Raw genomic sequence first — 26578 nt, forward strand, 5'->3', positions numbered from 1 at the left:
TGTAATATTACTGTTAACGTATATATGCAGAGGTAAACTGGCAACATTTCGTGAAACGATACACTTGTTTTTTGGGTCCACAGCTAGACTTCCAACATGATTTCTGTCAGCCTGCCCTTCACAAATATTTCTAGTGTCCACTTCTAGTCACCTCTCCAGCACTAGGAAATTCAGCAGATTGATTTCACTTAAACATATGTTTGCTGAAAAAGAATTTAATCAGATTAGCCACTTGGTAAAAATAACCAATTATTCAGTTTTGTACTATTCAAGCAGGTGTGTGTGTGTGTGTGTGTGTGTGTGTGTGTGTGTGTGTGTGTGAATAAAAGGAGAAACAGGTAAGACTGATATTTGTCTTTAAAGAGTATTCATCTTTAGTGCCTCACATCCATTCTTTGGTCCCAATGAAATGACTGATAAATTTCCACACTGACAAAAGATAAAGGTAATCCCTTTGACTTTGCTACATCTCTGGTTATCACTGCGAAATTTGCCTTTTGCTATAGCTGTCTTTCTATCAGCCCAATGCTAGAACACGTAGAAAATTCCTTACTTTTAAATATTGTCCATCAAGCTTGTTGGATTGCACAGCTTCTCAGTTTTCTGAAACTGTGCTATATTATTTGCACTTCTTTATGATGTTAACACAGTGTCTACCTTGGGCCTTGAGATTGCACCTTTTTGGTTTATGCACCAGGAGCTATTTGAATGTCATGCAGTCATTCGCAATTTACACATATCACCCCAGTAGAGCTGTTTTTCAGTAATCTTTATGTTAATCATAACTGTGGTACATTCCAAGATTTCATTCTATATTGCTGTCTTTCCTTTTCTGGTTAACACATCAAGTGATATCCCAGCACATTTCATCTGATTTCCTGCTGAGTATTTCCTTGATAAAAGAAGCAACTTCCCATTTCTCTCTATAAAAATAGGAATTTAAAGTATATACACTTTTACATCATTTCAGATTTTCATAGACAAGGCTCCAGAAAATAGATGAAAAATGTCCTTTCATACTGTGTTTGTTCAGGTCTAAGATCCCCATGCCCCATTTTAACTGATCAGGTCATGTTTTTTGTTTTTGTTTCCCTAGGACTACAATGATGAAATTCGTCAGGAACAGCTACGTGAATTATCTTACTTAAATGGCTCAGAGGACTCTGGTCGTGGCAGAGGTATTAGAGGCAGAGGGATCAGAATAGCCCCCACAACGCCTTCAAGGTACATTAGCTCTTACTTGAAATAAATTAACTGTAATCAAGGATGGCAAGCCTTTACTGATCTGCTCTGTGCCATGATCATAGCTAGGAATAAACAACATCATCAACAACAACCACCACAACAAAAGCAAGGACAGTGAATGCTTATATAACACATAGGAACTTTCCTAAGTTAACTCATCAAATCTTCCATGCAGGGTTAAGTATTATTCACAGGTGAGAAATTGAGGTACAGAAAGGTGTTAAGAATATGCCTGAGGTTACACAAGCAGTCTGACTCTAGAATTCACAGGTGGAACTCTAACCGGCTATCCTAAGAAAATCAGAGGTGCAAACCTGAGACTTTCTTCTTTGTGGTTCTGTCTCCAGGATTAGGGCATGCAGATGATACAATTTTTTGTCTTTTTCAACCAGGATGACATTGCAGGAAGAGAAAGCTATACATTGGTCTGTGCGTTGAGTGGCCCTTGAATTGATAGTCCTTCTGGATAGGTAGAGACATAGGTGATGATAGATAGACAGACATTTAGATAGACAGGTAGATAATACTTATACCACCAGTCCAGAAAGCCAGAGCACACTTCTTATATGGCTGATGGTAAGAGTATTTAAAATTCAGTTACGTTTGACTTTGCAATGTCCTTGGTCAACAGAGAAGATTTTACTTGATATTCACTTTCCAAAAATTTGGCATCTTTCTGCATCAGAGTTTGTTTTGTACGATTCTGAATTAGTCAAGCTTTCAACAGAAAGCATTGGTTTGCAAAGAGGTAAAGCAAAATACTAATAGCCTTCATGCACAGACTGTGTAATTCATTCTCTTTACCTGATTATAGTTGGCCTTCAAATCTCTAAAAGACATAGGTCTAGAATATTAATTCGTACATTGCATAGAAATCATCTTATGAGATTTTAGGATACTTTGCTGATTCAATTTATTTAGTAAATTATGTCCTAATTATTGTTGACCACCAGTGTCAAAAAAAACACTGTTTTAACATTTAAGTCATAAATGCCTCCATTTTACAGTAAATCAGGGAAAAAATTAAAAATGATAAATTTCCAAAAAAAATATATCAAGGCAGTAACTATTTAAAGGTAAATTCTGGCAATTCTGAAATTTACATTTGGCTAAAGGAAAAACTTCTGAAAATCTGTGAGAGCTTATTATTACATTTTTATCTCTAAAAATGAAAAAAAGAGCTCTCTGATGCTGATAAAGAACATTTTTCATTGCTAAAATTTAATGTGACATACTTTTTTGTGGACGTACTTTTATGGAATAAGTCATTTATAAAACCTTGTACATTTCTAACCTCATCATGATGGGTTGTGAAATGACATCATTGCAGGTAATCTTAAATTGATTAAATCATCTGCTTTAAATAACATAGCTGTCACTTTTGTGATTCCAAAAATAGCAAATTTTGTAGTTTTACATGATGTAAACTAATAAATATTTAGAAAATCTACAGAGGGGACAAGTTTTTTTCTATTCTTTTTCTTTGAAATTGGGGCCATCTTTTAAAAATAATGCATTAACCTGCTTTTTAGGATTATAAAATCTTCATATTATTAGATTTTGTTTTATTGAAGTTCTTTAATGTAATATTATATTTGCATATCTGAGTGGACCCTATAAGATTTCAATTTCAGTAAAGCTTTATTCTAACATATTAGTCTCTTTAATGATTTATTAAAGAATAGTGCTTTGTGGTCCCGATTTTTAAATGTTAGAAGAAAAATTTCCTTGAACATTTTTGGTTTTTAATATCCCATATATATCGTACAAATCTAATACTACATATGTATTATGGGAAAAAAAGATAAAATTAATGTTGGAATTTAAACCTCACTTCAGTGCAATATTGATATCATTAATGTATTAACATTAATGAAAGTAAATGGACCAGAACTCTGTTGTCTTTTATTTCAAACCACATGATGGAATGTATCTACAGTTAAAAAAAAGAAATAGGAAACAGTTTTACAAAACAGAAAATCATATTGATTAGAAAGTTCTTGAAAACATGAGTTAATGGATGCTAATTTGTACATACTTATGAAATTATGACTTTATTAAGTTATTCAGTTATATTTATATTAAAAAAGAATGGTGCCTGGGGTATTTGAAAACTTCTATAATAATTTGTTTAATTAAAACGATTTACATTGCAGCAAATGTATCTATGAAAACTACCTAATCCTCCAATCATTATGCATACCAGAGAACAAAGCATTACATCTATATAATAATTCATAGTACATATTTGAAGAATTAAGATATTTGACATCTCTGATGCACTTCATCACTATATATTGAGAGCAAACTGTGGAAAATAAAACATTAGGGGCAGATTTTGAAGGCTTTTGTTCATTAATTAATGAGAATAATACAGAGAACTAATGGAGTTTGTTGAAGAAAGGAATAATCATATTTGTTTCTAAGAAAGACTGCTCAGTCATTACTGTGAGTGATAGAGAAGTAGAGCAATCAAAGAGAGACAGACATAAAGACCCTGATTTATGGCAAGGAAGCCAGTGAGGAGACAAGTCCATTATCCAAGACAGAAATGCACAGCCCTTGTATAGAGATACAGGGCTAGATTAGAGATAAGAATTTATAGGAATTAGTACTGTATTAGATGTTGGGGAAGAAAGAGTGGCCCACACAAGGATAACTCTTTGACATCTAGCTTAGTTAGAGATTAATGACATCAAATAAGATTTGGTGAGGGACCAAGTTAAACAAAGACTATAGTTATTCCTATAATTATCCAAGATCTGTGGATCTAGTAGGACCTTGAGCAGGTGACTTGTACTTTCTGTGACTTGTTACTCAACCTTCAAAGTTTCTTAGAAATGTCTACATGACAACCTTGTCAAGATTTTTGAATTAGATGATACATATAGGGCAGTGGTTCCCAAATTGGTCTACATACTGGAATCACTGAGGGCTTCCTGCCATTAGAGGTTGTGATTTAATTGGCCTGGGGTGTGGTCTGGAATTTGGAATTTTTTGAAGGTCTTCAGGTAAATTCTGAAATGCAGACAAGTTAAGGAACCTCTGATATAAGGCATATAATCCAGGATATGGCATGTGTTAGGAAGGAAACAGGTAATAGTCGTCATTAGCCTTAGAGAATGCAAGGGTCCAAAGAGGGCATTTTCCAAATAGTAATCCACAGTGATAAATATAACAAGTTCAGTGAAATGGGGACTGTAAATGAATCCAGTGGATTTGTTAGCAGTGAAAAGTTACTGGTAATCTCAGAAAGAGTATTTTCAGCAAAGTGGGGAAGTAATAACTAGATTGCATTCAGTTCTGGGATGAGCAGGAGGTGGAGTATTGAGGCCAGAAAACTTTTGAGAAGTCAGAAAAATGAAGAATACTGTAGTGTAGACTCAGCCGGGGACAGTATCCTAAAATAGATGATGTGAAACTTCAGCTGAATTGGAGAAAAGAGATATGAGATTAAAATTCCAGGGAAAGAACATAGTGTACGGAGGTGATGAGTCAGATTCAGGAAACAGGTTTTCTAGGGCTGTGTCTGGGACACAACTGACGGAGGAATAGGATGAGAAATTAGATTTGATGTGAGCATCATATAATTTTAAAGCAGGAACAGTTGTTACAGATTGAGAGATCTGATTTTACCCATTAGAAAAAAAAAATCCACCTTAAACCCGGGGGGTTACAGTCCTTCCTTGTGATTATTCATTAAAATAAGACTTGTGAAAATCATTTACTACCCACACCTGGACACTTTTGAGAATGTTAAAATGCTAAACTAAACAGGAAGGACAACAGTTGTATATCAGAATTATTCTGGGCAAACCTGGATGTATGCTCACCCTGCTGAGGAAACAGACCCTTGGAGGCCCAGTGAAGGTAAAATTGGTCTTTACATCATTTTTCATAGATGTGTTTCATATTATGATGATAATATAGTATATTGTGTTCTCAGCTATTGTTGTGTTTGAAGTGGGCACTGGGCCTTCTGGGTCTTTTGTATTTCACCTTCCCCAATCTAGGAGAGCATTCTCTATACATTAGACTTACAATAAGTTCTCTGATAATTTCTCTATTCATCAGCTCTATAATCTATTTAAAACGTTTAAAAGCTTTACCAGCATTCTTACTGTTCACTCACAAAAGCTCATTTTCTGCAAGCAAGAAAGAGCCAGCTGACTGCTATTCATAGCAGAAAGCCTAACCTACATCCCCCATCTGTGGGTACAGCCAAGCAGTGTGATTGTTGACATCCCAATGATCACCATTTTTCCTAAAGCTTTAGTGTTCCTGCTGAAAGCAGTGCTTTCTGGAGGCCAGCCTTTCAGACATAATAAAAAGTGAAATAACCACGCTTTTGCCCAAAGACTTCAAACACTCAACCTTTCCAAAGGCCTTGGAAAACCATAAAAGTTGGCTGCAACCATTTGATCTTAGGCTTTTAATACAAGTTACTTTTGTGTCAAGCACTGTAGTACAGAGCATTCAGTCTATTCTTTTATTGCAGAATCCTAATGTATTTCACTAATACCGTAGTTACCATAGGAAAATAAATTATATTAATGACTATACCAGTTCAGGGGGTTGTATGCATGATGACAAATCAGTGACAATGAGTTCCGATTTCAATGACCTTAAGCTTAAGCTACTATAATAAACAGAATGATATCACCATGCTTAGAGTTCCACATTTTATTAAAGTATGAAAGCGCACACAGATTTTTTCGTTGTAAGTTACAACGTTGCACTCACTGTCAATAACCTCCAACATGGAGGAGACATTGACATTTAGCAGCTCAGTCTCATAGATGGTCCAGTGAGCCATACAGGTTTCCCCTGCTATCCAAAAGTAGAATATTCCTGGGGCGCCTGGGTGGCGCAGTCGGTTAAGCGTCCGACTTCGGCCAGGTCACGATCTCGCGGTCCGTGAGTTCGAGCCCCGCGTCAGGCTCTGGGCTGATGGCTCGGAGCCTGGAGCCTGTTTCCGATTCTGTGTCTCCCTCTCTCTCTGCCCCTCCCCCGTTCATGCTCTGTCTCTCTCTGTCCCAAAAATAAATAAAAAACGTTGAAAAAAATTAAAAAAAAAAGTAGAATATTCCTATGAAATATTTCATAAGCTGAAATGGAATAAAGCAAAGAAGCAATTGCCATTAATTTATATGAAAAAGCTTTGAGTGCTCTCAGACCCCTCAAAAAATGACCTCAGGCTTTTCTGATACCTTAGGATACATCTTGCTAATGGATGCACAAAGTAAATGGAGATAAAGCACAGATGCTCACACAGTTCAAAGCCCTGGCAGGTTGATGGTAAGATGCTGAGTGTAGCACCAGGGGAAGGAGCTTGGTGGCTCCACTCTCACTGCTTGGGGTGCACACTGGCCCTATAATGGCTCGCTAAAAAACAAATACTAAACTCTATTTTTGTTTTTCGCCTTTTTCATAAAAGCAGAAATCCCCTTCTGAGATCTTTCAGTTAGCGAAAACAGGTGCTAAAGTCAGTCTTTTGTAAAAGCAAAGTGGCATAAGGTGAACTTTTAAAAGGCAGAGGATGCTTACATGTTACCAGAAACACTGATTTGGGTGTCCTTGGCAAATCTGGAATAAAATGAGAGTGCGTTGGTTTGTGTTTGGTTGTTTGTTTGGTTGGTTGGTTTTCTATAGTAAATTATTTGATGCGATTTTCATTATAAGTAAGTCATAGGTAGCATTTACAAAATTTATTCTACTATAGACATCAAATGCTTTACATCCTCAAGAGTCTCAATCACACACACACACACACACACACACACACACACACATGCATACAGAAATAAATTTGGTTTTCTTTCCATCAGTGTAGTCTGTTTTAATCTGTTTCAGTCTCTCTCATCAGTGGATTCTCATCTGTACATGACCTGTTCCTCCTAGGGGCCGTGGGGGCGCCATTCCTCCTCCCCCCCCACCTGGACGGGGTGTCCTCACCCCTCGAGGGACTACTGTGACTCGTGGAGCTCTTCCAGTGCCTCCTGTAGCAAGAGGTGTCCCTACTCCACGAGCCCGCGGAGCACCGGCAGTGCCGGGATACAGGGCACCCCCTCCTCCAGCCCACGAGGCTTATGAAGAATATGTAAGTACCCTCGAGAAACCCATTGTTAGGAAGATCTCAATTCATTGGGTAACAAGCTAACCCTCAAAGACATTCATATACCATGAATATAGCAGATGATGTTTGCTGCAGAAGGCAAACGTCATTTGCATCAGAAGTTAATCAGTGCATTTAAACAAGAGCTTTTTTTGAGAAAAGCTTTTATTTTACAGGGACCATGATTATTCGTACCAGTTAAGTAGCTTGCATTTTAAGAATTTTCCTATCTTTAGAAGATCAATCTCAAAAGGGAAATAATTATGAATATAATGTAAAATGTCTGAATATTCAGAAGCTTCTGGAACATGTTAAAGACTAGTATAAAACTCACTCGGCAGTATTTGACTATTATTGTATTATAAACTGTGGTAATAATGTAAGACCATGTGGTTTGTCTTTCACTTAAATATCCTTGCTCTGTCTTTCACCATATGAAACATATGGAATTGGCAGATATGAAGAATTCAAAAAATATAGAATGAACAGAAGACATGTAGTGTCTGTAAGCAGTCCCCTCGCTTCCCAAGCACTCTGTCACTTGATACACCCTTTGATCTTTCATCCAGGTTGTTAATATTCCACTGGTCACATTGTATTCTAGTCCCTGTAACTAGAATACTGTGAAAATTATAAAAAGGCACAGTTTCCTATTCACTTGTGTAACCATAGTAAATCCACTGTAAATGTTAAAGTGAATTGATACAAGCCAATCGTCATCTTATGAAACAGATTCATTTTGTCTTTAACCTTTCCAGCATGCTCATCCCTGGTCTAGGGTATTATTTTATCCAGCCACCCACACACATGCTGTCTTCTTAAATGTCCTCTGTAAATGGTTACTTATTAAGCATAAACTCTTCAAGGACAGTTACTGTCACATGTGGGGCACTCAAAACACATAAATGTTCAATGAAGTGGTTAATACCCAAGTAAAACTTAATCCAAAATATAGTGAACATGATTGATAGGTATCACTAAGAATGTATTAGTGCTGAGAGCATGTTAGTGTTTAGGAATGACTTTACTGCTTAGTATGAAACATTGACTAATATTTGCAAGAGGGAAGAAAAGTTATGTTTAGAAATCCATTTCTACTGGCAAAGGAGAAATGTGTTCATCTAAAGTATCTTTTGATACCAAAAAAGTTAGATATCAATATCAGGCATCAATATTGAAAAACTTAATCTGAAAATTACAAAATTGGAAACAAAATATATTCTACCCTGTAAATATGACCACAAATTAGGAAACACAGAGCCAGGTCTTGATTTTGCCATCTCTTTCCTGAGAAATAAGTATGAAATAAGTATGAATATGTATGAAATAAGTACTTGTTAAATGAATGAATTAAAAATCCACAATGGGATGATGGAATTTTTTTAAACCTCTCAGAAACCTTCTATCTCTGCCATTTTTATGTGCATTGTTTTGTTACCATGGTACTTGTGTCTTCCAAACAGAAGCTTAAGCAGTCAGATCTCTATTTCAAAAATTAAAAGAGAGAGAAAACCTTTTCAGGTCGTAGTGGTCAACATTGTTATTAATCAGAGAAGTTACAGGGCATGGAGGGCACTGTGAAAGAGAAGAAGACTGGCAAAACATTGTAAGCTTTTGTGTAGCTACTAACACCCGGTAGCCTTTCACATGCCTTCCAGTTTATAGTTGGATAGATCACTGGAATGCAGGCCAAATAAGATTAAGCTACAAAAGCATGAAGAGTTTATAGAAACATGAGTGAAAGGGTTATATACTGAATAGGAGAGGGTGGTTTTTAGAGTAAGTAAAAGAAAATATGTAAAGCCATACTATCTGAATTTTTTATTTAGATTCTAAGGTATCCAGTCCCTTTTATTCATTCACTCAATCATTTACTGAGCCTCAGTCTTATTTCAGGCACTGTTCTCAAGGTCCTGGAGATGTAGCTGTGAACAAAACAGACCAAATATCTGCTTTCATAAAGTTTGCGTTTTAGTGAGGGGAGACAGAAAACACACATATATCAACAAATGAATGAAGTAGTGCCAGGTAGAGATAAGTGCTCTGGAGAGAGGTGGATGGAGGACACTACAGTAGCATGGGCTGTTATGGAAGGTCTCTCTGCCATAAAGACTTGAACAAATGCCTAATGGAGCAAGGGTCCAGGCTGAGAGGCTGCCTCCATAAAGGGCATCCCTGGTAAAGGAAACAGTAAGCACAAGTGCCCTGAAATGGGACCTGCCTGGAACATTTGGGGGGCTAGCAGCAAACAGAACATTAAAGCTGGAGCAGAATGTGTGAGGCAGAGGTCGTAGATGAGGTCAAGTAGATGAGGCTTTTGGAATTCTGGGCAGGACAGTGCCATGATCAGATTTATGTTTTAAGAGCCTCTGTTGACATCATGGAAAACAGAATATGGGGTAGGAGTGGGCCAGTCATAGAAACAGAGACTGCTGAGTGACTCATTGCAGTATCCTCCACTGGCAAAATGATGGCTTGGAGGGGATGAGAAGAGAGATCAGAGTGTGAGAGCACTGGGAAAATGATCTGTTAGGTTTTGGATGATAAAATAGATGTAATGTGTGAGAAAAGAAAGTAAAAGGAATTTTTGCAACGTTTCTGTGAAGTGCAGGTTAAACTGAACCTTGAGCTGAGCAAGTGGGTTAAATCCAGATGTCCTTTATTGAGATGAGGAGTACTGGGGAGGGAAGCGGAAAGTCTGGCCTGCGGGAAAGTCAGCTGTGTTGCTGGGGGGACAGGACCTGACTTTTGAAACATACAGCAGCAGCCGGAGGTTTGCATTCTTGTCATGTCACTAGCTGTGCAATTTATAAACACTGAGGCTTGGATTTCCTGTCAACTTGGGTTTTCCTTTCTACTAGAAAGGGGAATTGTGCTCATCTAAAGTATCTTTTATACAATAGGAGGTGTCAATATTGAAAATTTTAGACAATCTTAAACGTGCAAAATTGGAAACAGAAAAATACATTCTACCCTGTAAACAAGCCCACAGATCAGAAAACACAGAGCCCCGTCTTGATTCTGCTATCTCTTTCCTGAGACATAGTATGTATGAAATAAGTACTTGTTAAGTGAATGAACTAAAAATCCACAGCAGAGATGGGGGGCGGGGTGTTATATGAATAGAGAGTCATGAAGTCCAGTAATAGCAATACTATCAGGCCTTAAGAAAGTTCTAGAACGAGGAACTAGAAAATTGTCAAGAATCTCTTTTCCTATCTCATCTCTGTTCTCTGCATATATGTTTCCATTCACTTTAGTCTACAATCTACTGGATTTTTGGCTTCTCTTGATCAACGTATGTCCACCCCAGGGCTGCCACATTTGTGTCCAGTTCTCGTCACCTACAGACACTGACTGGCTGTCTGTCTCTCAGTCCCAGTCTAGATCCCCAGGTGAGGGAGTCATACTCACCCAGGCTTGTCAGGTGTCCAACACTAGTCAGTCAGCCATGACTAGGGACAGTTTCTGGATGTTAAGTCTGGGATCTACTACTTACCAATCAGCAGTGCAAGGGAAGAGTAAGGGTCAAGTTCACACAATATGAGCATGGTTTTTGGGGGCCCAGCCCCAAGGATAATGTGGGGAGACACTAGTTACCAGAGAAGGAGAATACATTTTGAACTTGGCAGATTTCCCAAAATATATCTATGATAACATTCTCTTGATAACAGGCAAAAGTAGATAACTGTTCTTTAAATGCCCTTTTATGCCATGTTTTATAAAAAGCTGTCATATGTCATATTTTAATTTTTCCCCTGTAAACAATTCAATGATTATGTACAGAGTTTAATACATGGCTGATAAGCTGCTGTCAGCATCTCTGAAGTCTCAGACCAAGCTCAGATTAACACTCAAGAGCTGCTATTCTCTGCTCTAATTTTAAACTATTGATTCCTCTGTAAGGGGTAAGAAAAACAAAAGTTTAAGTGTTTCCGTAACAAAATAATAGCACCATGCTGAGTTGATGGTGAAAATCTCAAAGGAGTTCTTAACTTTCAGATAAAATTTCTAGAAAAGGTTCCCTTTATTATAAATGACACTGTGAGCCAATTCACTCCTCAGACTTCTCTTTCTTCCCTGCTGGGTCCCAGCATTACATTTCTGACCACACAGAATGGATATAGGTAATCAAATCCACTCCTTGCAGCCTGCCTGACAAGCAACAGCTTACAGTAAATGAGATTGCTGTTTAAAACCATCATTAGTGTTAGCAGAGTCTAAAAAAAATGTGAATTTTGGTTTAATTGTTATACATCCTAATCCAGACTTTAAATATTTTAAAGTTTCTTTGCGCTGACCTTCTACTAAGAAGTACATTTAAATTTTACAGATCCATCATCATGATCAAAATAGATTTGCAGAATTGAAAAGTAGAGTTCAAAAAATCTCCCACATAACAAAATATGAAGTTGATCATCTTTATCAGTGGGTAATATGTTAAGAGCGAGTAAACCGAAACATAAACTTTTGAATGCCTACTAGGTTCCAGTCACTATTTTAATTAACTTAATTTCATGATAACACAACAACCAGTTATCGATGAGTGATTTTAGTAGGTGAGGAATTAAGACTTGCATTCAATTTTCTGTCTCCAAACCTCTGTATCTTTGTCATCATAAGATATCCTACATAGTACTTGCTTCACAGAGAACTCACATGCACGTATACAGACCATTTGTTCTTCACACCTCCCATCCAGACCACTAGTCCGGGCTTGAATCCCCTCAGCAATATTTAGGACGTCTACCAGCCTCTACAGGAACACCTCCAACTATGGAGAACTCAGTACCTCCAGAAGCTAGGTGATGGACATACACAAACTGTGGTTAAAGAGACACTACCTCTGCTCTCAAAAAGCATGCCATCTAGTGGGAGAGACAAAGAATTAGTCTAACAATTAACATAGAATATGTAATTGCTTTAGACTCTTATCTTACTCTACCTTCTATTAGAAGTAAGTTTTGCTCTTATCTTCTCGCCCATAACTTAAACATCCTAAAGGCTGAGAGAGTTTCTTACATTTACTTTATCTTTGCAGTTCTAAGTGCTGAGTATTAGCAATTGAATTGAACCTATTTATGATATTGTTGGAAAGATGTTATATCTATGCACACTCACGTACATATACATATTTTATATAAATATTAAATGAATGAAAGTAAAACACAGCATATTTTAAGTGTCAAATAGAGACTACACCTGCTTCCAGTAAAGAGAATTATCACCATGGCAACGGGTGTTTTAGAAAACCTCTAAGAAGGCAAGGAAGACAGCAAGAGCAAACCAAGAAAAGTAAGTATAACTTTGAAAAGTAGAGAGAGGGGGTAGGAAGCTCCCTGCAAAAAGGAATGCTAAGGGGGAAGGCCAAGAAGAGGGACCTTTCAAAGGAAATTGTAAGAAGCTAGGAGAACAATTTGGGGAAATAGGATTCATTTAAGATAGCAGTGAACATAATATAGGATTACAGATTACCTTAAAGGTTTACAGATGACCTTAAAGGCTGAGGTTCTAACTTTACTGACTGTCATTAACAACCACCTGACTGTTTTTCAGCAGGAGATTAAACAAAGATTTGGGGGAATTTTATGATCCTCAATTGTTCATAATTTGCAGTTTTATAATTCTCAATTATTAGGGTGGATTGGAGAACAGAGTGAAGAAAGGAGAGATGATTTAGGGAATCAACTGCAGTGAGACTTCCTGAGATGTGGCCTTGAATTATGGAAGCACAGGAACGGGATTAAAAGTATCAAGGCCAAATATAACACTGAAAATGGAAATAATAGGGTTTGTGACAAGTGAATGTGAGAGGAATAGGAAAAGCCAGTCAGGGCTCAAAGGTACGCTTGTATGAGGGGCAAGATTGAGATAGGAGGGAGGGCTATAATGGGGAGGAGTGGGCAGTGAAGAATTGAGCTTGAAGCTAAACAAGGTCCTTTCCAAGGCTTACAAATGTCCTCACGGGGCCATGTCTCTGAGTTGCAGAGGTAAGGTCTTTCACCTGCTATCAGTTGAGATCAATTCCCCACCTGTCACACTTCCCCTTGGGTAAGGTGATACCAGAGGACAAGTTTGTTTGTGAAATTGTGCTTAGTGGAGTTCATTCATCTCGAGTTTAATAGGATATTTTTATTTGCATGATCACGTATTGCTGATGTTCTATTATAGAATAATTCCAGAAATATTCTTCCCATCTTGTCTGGTGTCATGACACAAGTGTTCATGGACACAGATCTGACTTACTTAAATTGGGAACTCAGGCACTAGTGCTGGAAATATTTGGTTAGTGGTGGAAAAACAAGTTTGAATTGTATGGGGGCCAGAAATGTTCTGTTGAGAACTTTCCACATTATTCAGAACATAATAGATATGAAAGAAACGTGATAGAGCCTTCCCCAAATTTGACAGTAATCCTCACAGTCTATAATGTAACCAGTAATGAGTTGTAAAACTGAGATAAACTTTCAAAACTACCAATAATAATAAGTGTTTTTCTATCAACCATGCTGGAGGAAGAAAAAATCAAAACAGTTTCCTTTCCTCTCTATAGAAAATATTATAAAGTCATTGTCATATTAGAGGTGATCAAAAATTATGCCTTCAAAAAATAAGAAAAATAATCTAGGTGTATATTAGGCAACTAGTGAATGAAAATACTGTATTGTTGTCTGGAGCTTGTCATGTTTGTATTTTCAGTTTTTAAAATTTTGCAATTTAGGGGCGCCTGGGTGGCTCAATCGGTTAAGCGTCCGACTTCAGCTCAGGTCACGATCTCGCGGTCCGTGAGTTTGAGCCCCGCGTCAGGCTCTGGGCTGATGGCTCGGAGCCTGGAGCCTGTTTCCGATTCTGTGTCTCCCTCTCTCTCTCTGTCCCTCCCCGTTCATGCTCTGTCTCTCTCTGTCTCAAAAATAAGTAAAACATTAAAAAAATTTTTTTAATGTTGCAATTTAGCCATGATTGCTTTTCTCATTCAAAATAAATATTCACTTTCATGCCTAATATACATAATTTTGTAACCTTTTTCTTAAAGATAGATGCAAAATTGTATATCTTCAGGACCCGCAAGCTCCTTTAAAAATTTTTTTTAATGTTTATTTTTGAGAGACAGAGAGTGAGAGAGAGAGAGCGAGAGAGTCAGGGAGAGGCAGAGAGCAAGAGGGAGACAGAGGATCTAAATAAAGCAGGCTCCAGGCTCCAAGCTGTCAGCACAGTGCCCAACACGGGGCTCGAAATCACAAACCGTGAGATCACGACCTGAGCCGAAGTTGGACACTTAATTGACTGAGCCACCCAGATGCCCCAGGACCCACAAACTCTTAGTCTGTCCCCCATAGAAGAAAACAATGGCAATATTTATAGGAAAATGGATGGTATATATAGGGCTGGTACAGTGGGGTGGGGTACTGTTTAAAGAAAAAACCTGACCTTGTAACCAGAGTTTATTTCCAGTACTGAAAGTCTGTTCTGCTATGCTCAGCTACAGCCATGTTGCTGCTGTTGATAAGTATGCTATTCCTTGTGGAGATGCTATCCTTTTCACAAAGGTTGTGTGGAAGAATTAAATGTGCAGCTGAAGACACACAACTTCCAGAAGTGTCCATCAGAAAACATACTGTCAACATAAATATTTGCTTAAGTAAACACTCTCTTATGGCTTATATGTTGGTGTAACATAAAAAAAACAAACAAACAAACAAATGAAAACAAAACCCTCAGGTACACAAAATAGTTTCCTGCTTCCAAAGACATAGATCCAATTAATTTTTAAATTAACTCGAATCTTTTCCAACAGTTAATATCCAGATATCAAAATGGTGCATGGGGGCACAACAGAGGAAGAGAAAATATCAGTTCAATGCTACCTGAGAAATTTGGCCATGTATAATCAATCATGTTAACCAAATTTATAAAATTCATTTTGACAAATTTTTGAAAAGCTTTTCCCTTCATCAGTCTTAACTAAGCCTATCAGCATTAAAGCTCATCCTATCAACTGATTACAACTCTGAGGCATCCTTTCAGTAACAATGAGAGAACTAGAAAATTCACTGGTAAATCAATAGTCCTTAAAATTTCCATAAATGAGTTCAGGCTGCCAACCTTCAATTTCATGTGTATGGAACATTTTTTGACAGGAGAGGGAAATAAGTATTAAATGATAATTGAAATCAATTCTTGTGCCATTTTTGTGGAAGGAAAGATTATGAGCCTGATCTATAATGCATTTCGAGGGGAGCCACATGTGGTGATTTTCTGTGTAATAGTCAAGAGCCTTCACCCAATGAAGGGAGATTTTTATTAGAGTTTCTAGATTGGATATTTGTATTCCATTAAACATTCTTGTTTGATTTTCATGCTCTAGTCTCCCCTTAGTAGAGACTAATTTACCAGAATGCATTGTAGGATTTTGTTTTTTGAAATGTAACCAATATTTAAATTAAACAAAACATGTGAACTTAATGAAATATTTTTTGAAACTATCGGATAGGCATAATACTGCAGTGCTTTAAATCCCCATAGATAGGTAGTGTTTTTTAAGGATTATTAAAATATTAAATTATTTCCCCAAAATATAAGGTAGCATCTTTTTAAATTGTGTGCAGTTTTCATCTAAAGTTGAAGCTTGAATAAACCATCCTTCTTCTAGCATTATGTTTTAGGTTTTAAGTCATTTTAGAACAGATGCAGATTCTTTTAGTGGCCACAACATAGAATTGTATCCAAACCTCTACCTTATAATTACCATGATGATTAATGTCTTTTGTAACACTTACAAGGAAAAAACATAGTGTTTCCTCTCTGTCCCTTTTTGAGATGACTGTTAGCTGATGGAAAACATTATAAAGTATTTAAAGTTTCCTTTAGGCTCTGTTGTTGTGTTCCTTTTACAGTGTCTGGTATAGATACAGGGAGGGAGAGCAGTGGCAAAAATGCCCCCAAACTGCCACTTCCTCCTTCAGTTCCACCATTTTTTGTTTTTAAAATTATTAGTGTATTTTAGGTCATATTATTTTCTATCTTTGCTCCATACACGTGGTCTAAGGATCAGTAGTAAAAGTGAATTGAGCCCTAATTTCTATAGATATGTTCTTAAAAGGCAGTGCTGGGTATATCATTTTTTTTCTTCTGAGTTCATTATGATTTTGATTACGATATCCCCACTAAAAATTTAAGACCCTAAAGAAAGTGACAAATCAGACCTCAGAATCCTAAAGTCATTTTTCTTTTGCTGGTCACAAAGCAATATTCTATGTGTTTTGCCAACACCACCCTTAACATTCTCTGGCAAACAAAACTTGGTTAAATACAACGTGCCTTGATTGCCAGTGGCTTTTGCAGAAAACCAAATAGGAATGCTTAAATAGGATTGAGTCCTTGTCCATATTCTGGCCCTCTTTCATTATGGATTCCCCTTTTAGGTGAAAACAGTGGCTGCTAAATCTTGCCATCAGTCACATATCTTTGTGATTATTTTCTGTGGTATCTTATGAGTTAAAGGCTTCTACTGGGGAAACTACAGATGTTCTTTGCAATAACTTTTAGTAATCTCAACATTTGAATTAAGACAATTTCTCTTCCTTTTTGGAGATGAGAAACTTTACTTTCCCTTTATATGAAACTATGTTGTGGATTATTTCTGTCTTATATTTCTTAGAAACAAATAGAGAATATACCACTAATGGGCTTTTAATTTTTTTCCATATTCCTTCATGTAACTACAGCCCTTCTTAGAACCTCTGACCTATAAACATCCATGTAAGGTAATTTGTTCTCTATTTTACACTGTCATGGATACTAATGGAGCTGGAGAGCTGTGGATACAGCTGGTATGAGGGCTGGAGTGAAAGCTGAGGGTGCAGAGGATGAGCAATTTGTTCTTTCAGGCGATCTTTCCTTTCTTCTCAACCTCCACAAATAAGTCCAAAATCTTCCCTGTGTGTCTTCTATTCTTGATGTAAGAAAATAATTAAAACAACAAACTCATTTGATATGAGTCATGGGGGTTGTGTGTCATAGGGAGTGAAAGAGATTTTGCTTTTAATGTTCTTATTGTTCTTCCCCTTGTAACACTACTAGATGCAACTACATGAAAATAAAAGCCAATGTCCTTTGCTGTAATTTCAGCCCATGTTATAATTTCTGTTACATGGCAGTCTTTTTTATTAAATAATGTACCTGGAATTTATGCATTTTCAGAATAATAAATAACTAGCCAGAAGAGTCACTGGAACCCACCACTGATATATTCATCTGGTCTGCATCGGTACAGAGCACCAGCTGGTGTCCATTCTGCTTGGTCAAACCTCAGATCTGATTGGTTGGGGCCCGAGTCGTTCTGGCTGTTAAATGTTGTACCACTTCCACGTTGGTGAAATTCTAGTAGAAATACAATGTAACAGATTTTCACAAATAGGCAAATTAAGTCAACTAAGCTTAGAGATTAGGATTCCTTAGCCAAGCCATTGGGGCATTTGTCCAAGCCAGATGGTTGCACTGCACCAAAACCTCTTCCGATCACAGTTACAGCTGATGGCACTTGCGACTTCAGAATTCCCAGTGCTCTGCCTGTCATCATGCTGAAATTCATCACTGTCTCTTTCCTGGACAATGTGTCCCACATCTTTAGAGAGAATGGGACATAATCTAATTTACCTCACCCACTTTACTTCATCGTATACATAGAGTCCTCTGAATGCAAAAAGCCACCATGCGCTTTTGGATGTCACAGAGTCTTATCTAGTCCACTACTTTAGTTTACGTCAAAGAAATTAAGGTCCAGAAAATGAATGACTGAACTAAAGTTACACACCTGGTAATGCCAGTCACAGGTTTCATGACTTTTCTTGCAGTGCTTTTTCTAACAGACATTACAAAAAGAGCAAGAAAATCACAAATGCACTTGCTTATGTATCTTCCAGTTAACTAGACTAATCATCAGCACCCATGTTGAGCTTTAAACTTTTCTAAAATTTACAAGGAATAGATCGAGAGGATAACGTAAGAAAATGTTTGAGTCCTCATGCTAAGCAGATTTACCAGTGAAGTTTATGGGGCCCAAATTTCTCCTTTGACTGTGTCTTCCCTTATCAGGAACCTGAAAGCCTTCTAGAAGTCACACACAACACGTGTGTGTGGGTAGGCAAGCACACACAGGTACATATCGTCTGTATTTTATGTTTTTTAGTGACTGACAAATAAACCAAAAGCAAACATAAACAAAAGGGGAATTCCAGTTTTCCTTTACTTATCAAAATATTTTCTTGTTAAAAAAAGGATTTATAGAAATGTAAGAATATGCATTTCTCATGTTCTCTCTTACTTCTTTGTAAAACTCTACCCGACAGTACAGAGTTACAGTTGTGAAGACAGGAGTGTAGTTTACTGTCATGTAGAAAACATACCTATGAGGTAGGAAAAGGTTTGAGGAGATATCTCTATGGATTTAGTAGGTAAAAAGTACTTGGTCATTAAGCCGGAACAGATTCCTGTGTTTGAAACCAGATTTTTACCAAACATATCTATTCCATTCTACATTCCAAATGTAAGTTAAAACATATTAAGCAATAAACTACAGAGTGGAATTATACACATAAAGCTCCAAATGTAATGAAACAAAAAAAATCTCCTATATAGATCACATTTAAGGTTTTCTTTTACATAAGAAAATATAGTCTTAAAATTTAGACAACAGAATGTGATAGTTTTCATTTGTAATTTAGGCAGCAAATAACCAGCCCAAATAAATCTACCAAATCTTCTTCCTCCCAGAAAGTAATCTCCATTAAAATTTCTTCCAAAATAACAGGTTTCATCCAGCCATATTCCCCTTTTTTCTATTCTAAGCTCCTTACAAGGCTTAATATAACACCATATTTTCTCATAACACCACATTTTCAGCTTTCATTTCTAAAGCTGTCTTAAACCTTGACTCTCCCTATTGACCTATTTGTTTGAGAGTCTCCAGTTATTTCCATTCTAACAGTACTTCTTTTCCTACACCTGTGCATCTAAACCTTTCATCAGCATCTCCCAAGTTAGGATTCCTCCTGATTTGTCTACTTCTGTTTAGTTGAACCCCAAAAATGTAAAAAGTCATTTTTTGAGTCTTTCTTTGCTTTTGTTTCAAATGCTAAACTCAGATTAGTTTTCCGAAAATGCTAACTTTATCATGTCACTCCTTTGTTAGGAAATATCCATCTATCTCTTCCCATTACCTAAAATCTAAAATTTCAACTTCTTAATTTTACATACATGATATTATGAGAAGATGAAGAGCAGTAATTTTACAAGCTTATTGTTAACTGAGTTTCATTTTCAAATGAGGTTTTGCCAAGAATAAACACAAAATAAATCTAAAAGCAAGAGAGAAAAATCTTAAATTTATATAGCCAATAATTAACAGCAACTTTAATATCTATTAAATACATTCTTACTATATTATAATATAATTCTATAATTCTTAATATACTAAATTCATATATATTCTGAAAATATTAAAATATTGTGCTATTTGATTAAGTTTTACCTAATATTTATTGAATGCCCATTCTATATGATATTAATTTCTGTAGGAAGAGGCATGATGGATGAAAATGGTGGTCATTTTTAATGCGTGTCTATTGTACGTTAGGGCTTTTACATACATAATCTCACAACAATAATGAAAAGTAAGAGGTATAATTCTTGTTTTTCCATTTAGGAATTTTGGGGTCAAAGAAATAGATAAATCTGCCAGTCACCTGTCTGATACAAGAGCCAGACAGATCTGTCTTCAAAGCTAATACCTTGTTGGCTTTAAAAGGGCAACAGGTAACACACTTGCACAAAAAACAAAGCTTACAGGTTCAGGGCAGAGTATACTTTGTGAGGGAAGACTCAAGACTTCATTGTTAGATATATACTGATACTCTCCTGACCTACCTCTCAACCAGTATAAAGTAGTTATGACACCTGCTGGAAGTTCCGTTAAACTAAACCTATCTGTAATATTTTGTATTTGCTTTGCTTCCACTCAGGTCGAAGAACTAATCAGTTATAATGCTATTTGGTACAGTGCAAATATAGGCATTTACAGGAAAAGCAACCAATAAGCTTCAACTTTATGGTAGTCAGGATAGAAAAGACTGAAGCAGTTACACACATACTGAAGTTCTTTGGAAGTCTAGAATATTAAAAGTAGCCAGGAAATCCAACAATGATAATAATAATTATTATAATCATAATGATATTGATAATGGAAACAACTAATATAATTAAGTACTTACTTTGAGCCAGACACCATGCAAAGTTATTCACCTTCAACATCTAATTTTTACCACATTATTATGTTGGTATTATGTCCATTTTACAGTTGAAGAAACTGAGATTGAAAGAGGCTAAGCAGTATGCCCAAAATTAGCTAGCCACCGAGTGGCAGAGCTAGTATATATATAAGTAAGATTGCAAGGGCATTGCCCATAGTCTCCAAGCTATAACAGTACAGTACTTAACAGATGGCAGGTGTTTGCCTAGGTGCTACACATAGACTCAAGTTACCTTCCTGGCACTTCTGTGAAAAAAAGTGCTATTACTTTCTTAGATAGGAAGGATTATATGTAGGGAGAAGTGCAGGGAAAGATTTAGTAGCTGAGCCAACATTATCCAGGTAATGAGCTGCAGGAGCTGGGATTTCCAACCAAACAACCTGGCTCCAGTCTACCCTGCTCTGGTGTCTATAGGGAAGCTTAGCAAAAATATCATTTGGATACTTAGTTGCAAATGATACCAGTAGAAAAAAATGAGTGGGGTATTTCAAGGAACCACCTAGTAAATCTTCCTGGTCTAAAATGAACAAATAAAAACAAGGACTTGGTGGAGGAGGGGGCTTGAAAGATGAGTTGGGGCAAAGTGATAAAATGAGTTGTGGAAAAAAATGCCTCGAAGAGAATTTAATTGTAAGGTGATGGTTAGTGAGAACTGGCTGAATGCTACCGAGACATCCAAGAATGAATGTAACTGTGCACATCAGCAGGGACTGAGGGAAGTAGACACCGAAGACAGGAAACACCATCGAAAGCCTATGTAATAATATCTGTAGGAGTGCAGTTGCTAAGAGGGGACAATATGGGAGGCATTATGGAAGATGTAGTAAATTAATTAAACCAAGTAATTCCAGAATTCTGATCATTGTGCAAAAGACTTCAGGTAATTAAAAAATAGAAAATTATCCAATACTATTTATTTTTGGCTTAAATATTAATTGGACATTACAGAATGTTTATACTAAGGCTAGTTAACACTTTTATCCTCTCACATAATTGCATTTGTTTTGTGTGTGTAACGGTAACATTTAAAATCTACTCTCAACTTTCAAGTATATAGTAAGTATTATTAATTATAGTCAACATGCTGTACATTAGATCCCCAGATCTTGTTTGTCTTATAGGCGGGACTTTGTACCCTTTGACCAATATCTCCTCATTTCCCCCACCCTCTCAACATTATTTTCTTAATCACACATCTTTTTCCTACAAATGTTTTCCGGCGTATCTATGTCATGATAAGAGCATCAGTTAGGAAACATTTTAGACAATTGTTTATGAAATCCACAGTCTTTAAATGAGATTTTAAAAGATTTGGAAGAGAAAAATGATACTTATTTTTTTACCAAAAATAAAATAATATAATGTAGTCATATCATGACTGTGGATTTTTTCAGCCAAATGCTTGAACCACTTTCTAAAGAGATGTTTTAAACATAATATCATAACAAAGGGGTTTTACACTATTTTTTTTAGAAGCATCCATCTGTCAAAGGCAATTTTAGCCCTTGTTCCAGTTATATAATAGTGAGGAACAAGTGTTTTGTTTTGTTTTCCTTGGTAGTTTTATATTTATGATCTCAGAAGTTACTGAGATCTGTTTGCAGGACCTCAGCAGCCCGTCAAGGGAGCAGTGTAGGGTCTGGAAGAGCTGTTAGGCCCTGAGGGAGCTAACCGGGGGCTGAGTCTGAAGAGGGAGGCACGAAGCCCAAATGCATTGCAGGTGAGACAGAGGGAAGAAAAACCAGGGCTTTCCAATTACCAGAAAGATTCTCTTCCTCTTCCATATAGCCTCCATTGAATTTTCTATTTGCACTCCTAGGAGAGTGTTTAGAAGATGCTCTATAGGAATAGTGGAATTGTCATTCTCCCAATATGTTTTCTGGTCATTTCTATCTCTTCTGGTTTCTTGCCTTCTGTCCCATTCCTCCTGGTCATTCAGACAGGCTGGAATCAAGACTTCTAGAGAGTACATGACACTGCTAGTCCAGTGCAGAAGTCAGCCAGCAGACCTTTCCTGCAGAGGACCTGGAGTGAACATTTTTGGCTTTGCGGGAAATACAGTCTGTGTCACAACTATGCGACTTTGCCATTGTAGCACAAATGTGCCATACACAATATGCAAATGAATGGAAGTGACAATGTTCCAGTGAAGCTTTATTCGGGAAAAAACGGGTGACAGGGCCATTTTTAGTCCAGGGGCCATAATTTGCCAACCCCTGGCCTAACGTGTAGCACCCACTGTATTTTGTATTTATCTCATGACAGATATCAGAATCAAATTTACAAGGAACATATTTCTGCAATGACGGCAAAAAAAAAAGACCCTGGAATTTTAGCTTATGTGAATTATCTAAGGCCTCTCCTTTTCTCATAGGAGCTGCATGTCAAAGAGGAGGGCTAAAACATTACATAAAACCATATCAAATTCACTCCATCACTAACTGCCAGAGATGGTGGTTTGCATAGAATTATTTTCATCTCCAGCCCCTCCCGCCCTTTTAATTTAAAGATACATATGTGATGTAGCACACTGCCAAATTGCTTGCTAAAACAGCTGAATACCATTAAGGAAAAAAAATCTCATTTTCAGCAGAGCTTCTGAAGGCTGGGTGATGGAGGCACCGTGCAGGTGAGTGTCTTGCTAAATGATAAATGAGCTTGGATCCTCATAATTTTTAGAAGAATGTAGGTACAGTAATACCAATATTCTATATAGCTACATACTTCTGATGATAAATTCTCCTGTGTCACCTCACTGGTAGTGCTATGTCCCCACCATTTGTAATAATCTAGTATTGTAAGCTGCTGGCAGATAAATATTCACACAAGTATACTACTTGTTTTCTTCTGAAAGAACCTGTTAGCCATCGTGCTTCAGACAGACTCAAGTTTAATGCATCCTTTAAAAAATGTATTTGGCAGTAAAAATGTTGTGAAAATTGATCTTGTTATAAAATTTAGCACCTTAGATTTGACATTAAGGCCACTTAGAGACTTCAGCAATCAGTAAGGCAGAGAGGGAACAACTGAATTTCAAGGTAATGGTTAGGAGGCCATAAAGTGAGAAATTGGAACAGGTTACAAAACCCAATCTTTCAAGTTGGTCATTTATTTGTCAACTACTCCAGCTCTAGGATACTCTACAAATACAAACAAATAAATAAATAATGCTTGCTCTCTGGCATTTTTCTTAAATCTGACGAGAACAAACCGGAGTCTTTTAAGATTGCTTCAACATCACAGAGAATCAGCAAGAAAAATCAGAACCCAAGCAGCAAATGACAAAAAAAAAAAAAAAAAAGAATATGATAATCTAATAAATACAAGAAAGGGATAATTTTAAATTTGCAGAGTCATAACCAATATGCTAGTTTGACTTCAGAAATAAAGTGATATAAAATCAAACATTATGGGCATGGAGAGTAATTATCAAGTTGATAAAAGAAGGTGAAAAGTCATATTTGTCCTTGATACTCATTGGCAGCTTGATTTTAGTGACATATGTTACAGTCATGACACAACTCAATAGAAGGGTGGATGTAACCCTGTATGTAAATGTGGGAAGTTCCTTGTTCAAGGCTCCCTCTGGTCTGTGAAGGACAGGTGGTTACAACTCATGTAATTGCAACTCATTTCTTAGAGTTACACCTGCCTCAATCCTAACAAAGTATGAATTGTACAATTTATGAAGAGTGCCACCTTCAGGCAAGAGTGGATAGAGTCTGAGTAAAACCGATAGGAAGGACTTCATTTTTTGGCACGTGTAACATGCATATTTTATAAGGTGTTCTTGTTTACCCTAGAACTTGATTTTTATGGACAAGCTTGACATCCTGCTTTATTTATAAACCCTACCTTCAGCCTGACCTATCCCAGAACATTACTTGCATTTTCACATTTTCACACCTCCCTGCTTTTACTCTGTAATTCTTTTCATCTTTTAAACACACACACACACACACACACACACACACACACACACACACACACACACACACACACTTTCTCTCTGTCTCTCTCTGTTATATATGACAGGTATACTCAACTTTTCGGATCCCCAACTCAGAATTCACACCACCTTTCCTTGAACACCTTAAAAAGTGATGCTTGGTTCAGTCTACCTTTAATGTGGTTAATGACATATTTGCTGTCTATTTCGCTAGATTGTATGCCCTATTGAGGGCAATCTCAGGCTTATTCTTGTTTATTTTCTGCATTATTTTGCAAATAATAAGTGGTCAATAAAAATGAAGTAAGCGAATGACTTTTATCAGTCTGGCCAGATAGCTAAAAAGAAATGTGGAACCCCTTCCAGGAGATGGAAGGGTATAAGAAATCCCAGGAGGGTTTTAAATCATGGCATGAGTTCTGACTAGACTCCCAGACTAATACAGGATGGGGGTATGGTCAAAGGAGGCTGTGCCATATTCATCTAGGCTAAACTCCACCTAGTTTTCTCATTTGTGCAGATCTGCTTGACTCTCATCACTGAGATCTTTCAGACAGATTTAGATGAGGTGCTTATCCCATCACCTATGTTGAGCTGTGTATTCGTATAACCGCAGCTTTCTCTACCGGGGTCAACGTTGTGGTGGAGACATTAAAAAAGAGGCACCCGAGCAAATATTGACTAGTTACTGATTAGGTAAATAAAGTATTTGCTTAGCAGTAATTACTAGTTTTGGTGGAGAAGCAGGGGGAAAGTATGCACATTGAGGTAGGAGGGGGCTCAGTGACATCAGTTCTGGATCTAAATTAGAGATTACTTTTGTACTTGTTCTGCTAGTTATTTTGTTTTGTCAGTATGAATTCTTATACAATATTGACAAATATTTTAAATGAGGTACTTTGTGAAAAAAGGTGTCAATTAGATTTCTTAGGAAAAAAATTAATTCTCAGCATTTATTTTTGATGACATTTATTATTATTAAAGTTATTTATTATGCATGTGTGTAATGAATGATGGTTACTATTTCTTATGTGAAAATTGTCCTAAAAATGAATTAATTCCTCTGATATTTAGCATGAAAACAATATTATATAATCAAAGGCAATTTTCAAAAATTAAAAATTCAATAATCCCACTATCCTAACAGTTTTGTTCATTATTCTTTATTGCCGTGAAGTTTTATGCATATGAGAGTTTATTTCATTAATGGGGACAGTTAAATAATAATATTCATAAAATAAACATGCATAAAGCTCACAGATTAAAAACTAAGATGTAACCAGTCTCAAGCCACCTATACATCTCTTTTCAATCATCTGTCCATGGTAGCATCTCAGATATAATATCCTGAGCTGAATAATAACATCACCTTGCTTTCGTCGCCTAAACATGTAGCTCAAAATCACTTATATTTGTATTGTTTAGTTTTATTTATTTTAAACCTTATAAAAAGGGACCCAAGATTGCATATTCTTAATTTGAAGATTTATTTATATTAATGCAGGTAGCTGTACCTTATTCACTTTCACTAACAAATATAGCAGAATTTTAAAAATCCATTTTGTTGTGTATAAACAAACAAAATGGATAGTCTCAGTCTCTCTCTCTCTCTCTCTCTCTCTCTCTCTCGTTGGTTTTTTTTTTTTTTTTTTTTGGTTTTTGGTTTTCTTTTTTTTTTGCTTTTATGAACAACACTGCCATGAACATTGTGCTTACTTACTGGTGCTGGGCCATAGGGAATGAGAATGTTCAACTTTTTGAGATAAGTTGTTTTTCTAAGCAGAAATTATACTATGTTACCTGGTATGTTATTATAGTCCCTATTACTCCACATTCTTACCAACTAATCAAATATGAAATCAACTTTTATTGTGCTTTTGATTTGCATTTTTATGATTACTAATGAGATTTGTTATATTTTTGCATATTTATTGGCCATTGCTATTTTCTCTGTTGGGATAT

The 26578-nt window shown here is 36.6% G+C and overlaps 1 protein-coding gene across 13 annotated transcripts in view; it reads left to right on the top strand.

Annotated features, from left to right (window-relative positions):
* The window catches only part of KHDRBS2 (KH RNA binding domain containing, signal transduction associated 2), a 624340-nt gene that overhangs the window by 379940 nt on the left and 217822 nt on the right, over nucleotides 1-26578 (top strand). For all 13 annotated transcript variants that reach the window (XR_008298548.1, XR_008298549.1, XR_008298546.1 and 10 more), the window contains exons 5-6: nucleotides 1097-1224; nucleotides 7147-7345. Coding sequence is in view for 4 of the 13 variants with exons in the window: in XM_053222622.1 (XP_053078597.1) it covers nucleotides 1097-1224; nucleotides 7147-7345 (327 nt within the window). In the remaining 9 variants the exon portion in view is untranslated. The remainder of the gene's footprint in view (nucleotides 1-1096; nucleotides 1225-7146; nucleotides 7346-26578) is intronic.

The sequence above is a fragment of the Acinonyx jubatus genome, chromosome B2 (assembly GCF_027475565.1).
Source record: "Acinonyx jubatus isolate Ajub_Pintada_27869175 chromosome B2, VMU_Ajub_asm_v1.0, whole genome shotgun sequence".
Lineage (NCBI taxonomy): Eukaryota > Metazoa > Chordata > Mammalia > Carnivora > Felidae > Acinonyx > Acinonyx jubatus.